A 6,000-nucleotide genomic window follows, 5' to 3' on the forward strand; every position below is an offset into this window, starting at 1 on the left:
GGAAAGCAGTGGATGTGTTATTCCTTCACTTTAGCAAAGCTTTCAATACAGTCTCCCGCAATATTCTTGCCAGCAAGTTAAAGAAGTATGGGCTGGATGAATGGACTATAAGGTGGCTAGAAAGCTGGCTAGATCGTCGGGCTCAACGGGTAGTGATCAACGGCTCCATGTCTAGTTGGCAGCCGGTTTCAAGTGGAATGCCCCAAGGGTCAGTCCTGGGGCTGGTTTTGTTCAATATCTTCATTAATGATCTAGAGGTTGGCATGGATTGCACTCTCAGCAAGATTGCAGATGACACTAAACTGGCAGGAGTGGTAGGCTGGAGGGTAGGGATAGGATACAGAGGGACCTAGACAAATTAGAGGATTGGGCCAAAAGAAACCTGATGAGGTTCAACAAGGACAAGTGCAGAGTCCTGCACTTAGAACGGAAGAATCCCATTCACTCTTACAGACTAGGGACCGAATGGGTAGGAAGCAGTTCTGCAGAAAAGGACCTAGGGGTTACAGTGGACGAGAAGCTGGATGTGAGTCAACAGTGTGCCCTTGTTGCCAAGAAGGCTAACGGCATTTTGGGCTATATAAGTAAGGGTGTTGTCAGCAGATCGAGGGACATGATCGTTCCCTTCTGTTCGACATTGGTGAGGCCTCATCTGGAGTACTGTGTCCAGTTTTGGGCCCCACACTCCAAGAAGGATGTGGAAAAATTGGAAAGAGTCCAGTGGAGGGCAACAAAAATGATTAGGGGGCTGGAGCACGTGACTTACGAGGAGAGGCTGAGGGAACTGGGATTGTTTAGTCTGCAGAAGAGAAGAATGGGGGAGGGGGATTTGATAGCTGCTTTCAACTACCTGAAAGGGGGTTCCAAAGAGGATGGATCTAGACTGTTCTCAGTGGTACCAGATGACAGAACAAGGAGTAAAGGTCTCAAGTTGCAGTGGGGGAGGTTTAGGTTGGATATTAGGAAAAACTTTTTCACACGGAGGGTGGTGAAGCACTGGAATGGGTTACCTAGGGAGGTGGTGGAATCTCCTTCCTTAGAGGTTTTTAAGGTGAGGCTTGACGAAGCCCTGGCTGGGATGGTTTAGTTGGGATTGGTCCTGCTTTGAGCAGGGAGTTGGACTAGATGACCTCCTGAGGTCTCTTCCAACCCTGATATTCTATGAATGCTCACAGGAGGAAAGAAAATGGGATTATACTTACTTTCAAGGGTGTAAGCTGAGCTGACGGTTTTATTGGATATCCAATAAAAGCTATCTGTGTAGAGCTACAGATTCCATTTAAAATAAATATGGGTGAAAGTACCTAGTAGGCAGAGGTGGTGTCTGCTACAGTTACAGTTGCGAAAACATTTCTGCAATATCCCCTTGTTTTCATATGCTTATTTCCTGAAACTTTTGTTTTGCACTGAAATTTTCCATACATAGTCTCTATCCCAGCTGTTTTTTTTGGTGATGCTTGAGCAAACTCCTTCAATCTCCTTTAGATTTGAAAGTATGAGGGGAAAGGCTGTGTTCTACACTGCGTGTGTAAGACTTTAGCACCTTTTAAGCTTTGAAACTTGTGCATGAAGGACTATGTACATCAGCACATGCTTTGCTAAGATTAAAAAACGCTTTGAGAATTGCACAGCCTATTTTACTGCATCTTTAAACCTAAGTCTTTGTCCGATTTTAATCTGTGTGCTTTCTTCTCAGGTTTCTAGCCGAATATCATGATGACTTCTTCCCAGAGTCTGCTTATGTAGCTGCATGTGAGGCTTACTACAGCACCAAGAATCCTCGGGCAATCTACTGAAGCTTTTACTGAACAATAAATCTGCTGTACATAGCCCATGGTTGTTGCTGCTTTGCCACATAGCTACGAGGTGAAGATGAAATGGAATTTGAATGGCCTTTTTCAGATAGGAAAAAAGGAGTCGCTTCTATGACTACTGGATTCATTAGCAGAGATGGACCACTTCTTGTTTCAGAGCCATGCAAAGATTGCATTCTGAATTGCTCCAAGTGTTGCATGTAAGCTGCACTTCTAGAAGAAGCCCTGCACTGATTTCTAATGCATAGGACTGCATAAAGCTCTTACTAAGAAGTGGGGGTGGGGGGAAGCAGGTGCATTAGCAGTGGGACGCTTTCATGAAAACAATTACCTCATGCTGTCTTTCATTTTAACATGAACTGTTTTCAGCATGAAAAGTAAAACTGGCTTCACTCTCGTGTAAGAAGAATGCATAACTGGCATCCTGTGGATTTCGTGTCACACACAGAACCCACACTTCATTTTGTGAAACAGTCATGGCAGGAAAGAGTGCTGCATATAGAGGAAGAATTGCATAGCGATTTTATTGTCATGGTCTGTGACTCAAGGAAGTAGTTTTCTGTGGCTTAAAGCAAGCAACATTTTTCATTTTTCTTTTTAAAAAGCATCTGTCTTTCCCATAGTAGGTTGCCACAGTTACGAGTGCAGACCTCACCAGTGATTCATCTTATCCATGTCTGTGAATGATTCCTAAAGGCATTAAAAAACAGGATGTTCTAACAGGTTCTCACAGAGTAAGCATAGAGTGAATAAAGTGACAGCAGTTACTTTGGCAAACTTTTTTCTTAATAAAGAAACTGGTTGATAATTGAAGGTGTGATATTTGGGTGGATGATCTCAACAACAGGGTTTTGTTTGGGCTTTCATTGAATATTTTCACTAAATATTATTATGTAGAGAATGGGAGGTGGGAGTTGTGACTGTAAAAATGGCACCTTTTTGTACAATTTCTGTCCGTAAAGCAGAGGCACATCTTAGATTTCCACTGACAAATTTTACTCTCTTTAACACTGCAAAACTCATGCAGCTGTGTGAGAATGAGCTGGATTCTGTTATCCATCATCCCTCTGACAATACATACTTGGCAGAATTAACTGTTTATCTTGGGTACTTCCATTTCTGTGATTGCCTCACAATCATTAATGTATTTATCCTCACAACACTCCTGTGAGGCAGAGAGGTGCTGTTATCCCCATTTTGGAGATGGGGAATCTGAAGCAGAGAGAGGAAAATGACTTGCCCAAAAACACAAGAAACCTGAGCAGGAAATTAAACCTAGGTCTCCTATGTCCTGGGCTAGTGCCCCAATCACTGGTCAGTCCTTATTCCCTTGAAGCACCCCAATTATAGAATGATTGCCTGTGATTCTGGAGCCAAAAAGAACCCACTTGAACGTGCAGGTCTTGGAGTTAGTAAAACCATCTCTTTCCATGTAAATCACAAATATATTCTGTAAGAAGTAACCCAGATCTGAAGAAAGAGCTTGGTGTAAGCTTGAAAACTTCTTCAATTGACCCAACTGCTGTTGGGATGAGAAAGATATTACTTCACCCACCTTGTGTCTCTAATATCCTGTGACGAACATGGCTACAATAGCACTGCATTACCAGTTAATGTCACTTGTCAAGAGTGGAATGGCATGTTCGAGCCTTGAACTGAAAAGGTAGAGTGACCTTGGTTTTAGTGAATGAGAGACTGCAAAAGGAAAAACTTCTACAGAGTCTTAATGTCAGGGTAGCTGCACTCATTTTGGATCCATACCAAGATGAGATTTGGAGACCCTTATTTCTAAAGATTCATTTAGTGGTGCTATTTTTTAAATTGTATTCCTGTAGTACCAAGTTTCCCAGGCCATAGTCTCCATTCCAAAACTGTAGAGATTCTGAATCTACAGTACAAGCTGAGTAGTTCACGATCCTCTTTAATATGGAACACTGTCATAAACTTGATATAGTAGGTGGTAAATACCATTCAAATATTAATGTCTAACAAGATATTAAGCTTAGAATATCGCTGAAACTCCATCCTTAATCCTCTCCATTGTGGCAGAGTGTTTTTTCCCTGTCAATGCCTAAGAATAAGAGGGCAGGTTGAGAGTAGAATTTAAACGTTATTGCATGGTTATGTTTAACTGTAACAGTGACATTTTTATGCATGCCATGACTATTTATTAATGTCTGTATTCAGTTTGCTCAGTGATTTGAGAAGCAGTTTAGGTAGTACCTACATGCATTGTGCCTTGTTCAAACCAGTTGTATGAACTCATTTTCATGAGTAACCAATTTCCCCCCATCTTGCTACCTCTACACCATTAGATATAAAAACAGACTCTTGCATCCTATAAATCTGCTGCAACATGTGTGAGCTTGGTCGAAATATTCATTGATTTGTGTTGAGTATAACACTAAAGGCAACCTGCAAATCTTCCTACAAAATTTCTTCATCTAGAGCAATATGTTTATGAGCACTCTGCCACATTACCAGATTCCTCAAATGGAGCAGAGAGACTTGCAGGCTATCTTTTTATACCTATGGTTTAATTATAGTGGTACTGAAGAAGCTGCTATAGGTGAAGGTTAGTGAGCATTTTGGTTACTTATAATATGTGTTGTAGGCTGCTTTTTAAAAAGAAAATCCTCCCAACAGAAACACTTTGGTTATGTTTAGATCTCATGTGTGGCTGAGTAGGAGGTAGTTTTACTAATTGTTCGTTTTTAATCGAAGTTTAAGATGGATTTTATAATTTTTACTGTGGGTAAGTGACTAGTGCACAGTTATCTAATTACTCTGGCATTAAATATCTGTTTTTTAATAAAAATTTTTGAAATGTACAATTGATATAAACAGCAGCTAATTGAATATTTCATAAGGCTTTTACTCAGTGACAGATGGATGATATGACACACACAATATATATGCAGTATTGCCAACCTCAATCATTCTGAAGTCATGAGTTATTCCCCAAAAAGGCGTGAGATTGGTTTACAAAGCATGATGTTTACCTTCTGGTTTTTTGAGTCTCTAAGACATACATGGGTGACATTTTCACACTTTTCTTTGCAACTATGAGCGTTAGAAACTTTTTTGTTTTTTAAATAAGAGCTGAGATTTTCAGCTAACCATGAGCCTCCAAGAACTGGGACTTTAGGAAAGTATCACAAGATTGGCAATAAAATTGTGAGTTAACACTGCATTGTTGCAGTATGCCATTAAATTCAACACACACTCTTTGCAGTTTTTCTGATGCAAACAGATGTGAGACGTAACTCAGCTTCCAATAGGAGTGTTTTTCATATAAGAAGTAGTTGCTTAAACAAATTGTACTGTATATACTGGTCTACCTATGCCAAAAGGATATATCTATAGTTTATGGAGCAAATAATACGTTTTTATGATTTAAAGTTGCTCGCAGTGAATATTAATGTCTAGCGGAAAATGTATAGGTAAATACTATATCAGCACAAAATTATACTTCTTTAGAAAGAAGGAAATGATGACATTGTGACACTTCTGAGTCACTGACATAGTGGTGATATTGTTCATATTGCTCCTGACTCCCTCCTGAATATTTCAATTTGTTTTGCTTATAAGAATAAGGGGAAAATAAGTTACCTAATGGTATTGTCTTAATCCTCTTATTACTGAATCCAGAAGAGACAGGAACTAACTTGTTCTTTCTGTCACTGACCAAGCACATACTATGTACATCAACAGTTCAGGCTGACTTGAGGCCCTGTAGTTGCTTGCGGCTAATGGTATTTGGATCCTGTTAGTTACAGAGCCCCATTAATTATAAATCCTTTCTCTGGCCTTGCACCAAACTTATTACAGATGTCCATTTGTATCACCATATTAAACAAGAACAACCAAAAAGACAGTGTTTCTAAATGGAGGACAAAGGCTGACATGAAAAAAATAATGCCCAGAACTTGGAAGAAGCATATTGTTTGCCAATTTTGTCTGTGCAAATAACTGGGTAATTTATTGTTCGCAGGAAGAAGCAGCTCTGTGTGGCTTGAAAGTTTGACCAGCAGAAGTTGGTCCAATTAAAGATTACCTTACCCACCTTATCGCTAGGTAATTTATTGTAAATGTACATAAATATTTAGAAGGACTGTAAAGGAAAACTTGTGACTGGGATAGGGGGAGGGGAAATAAGATCAGTCCTACAGATTCAACTGCAATT

At 39.9% G+C, this 6,000-nt stretch overlaps 1 protein-coding gene across 5 annotated transcripts in view; it reads left to right on the forward strand.

Moving 5' to 3' along the window:
* Positions 1–4,645, forward strand: part of MSL3 (MSL complex subunit 3) — a 43,180-nt gene extending 38,535 nt beyond the window's left edge. For 2 of the 5 annotated variants that reach the window (XM_030572747.1, XM_030572774.1), the window contains one exon: positions 1,697–2,622. In XM_030572747.1, the coding sequence (XP_030428607.1) occupies positions 1,697–1,796 (100 nt within the window). In that variant the 3' untranslated portion in view covers positions 1,797–2,622. Of the gene's footprint in view, positions 1–1,696 lie in introns of all 5 variants that reach the window. The other 3 variants (XM_030572794.1, XM_030572754.1, XM_030572764.1) reach the window with 2 other exon arrangements.
* Positions 4,646–6,000: the final 1,355 nt, after the last annotated feature.

This window comes from Gopherus evgoodei, chromosome 1, assembly GCF_007399415.2.
Source record: "Gopherus evgoodei ecotype Sinaloan lineage chromosome 1, rGopEvg1_v1.p, whole genome shotgun sequence".
Taxonomy (NCBI): Eukaryota; Metazoa; Chordata; order Testudines; family Testudinidae; genus Gopherus; species Gopherus evgoodei.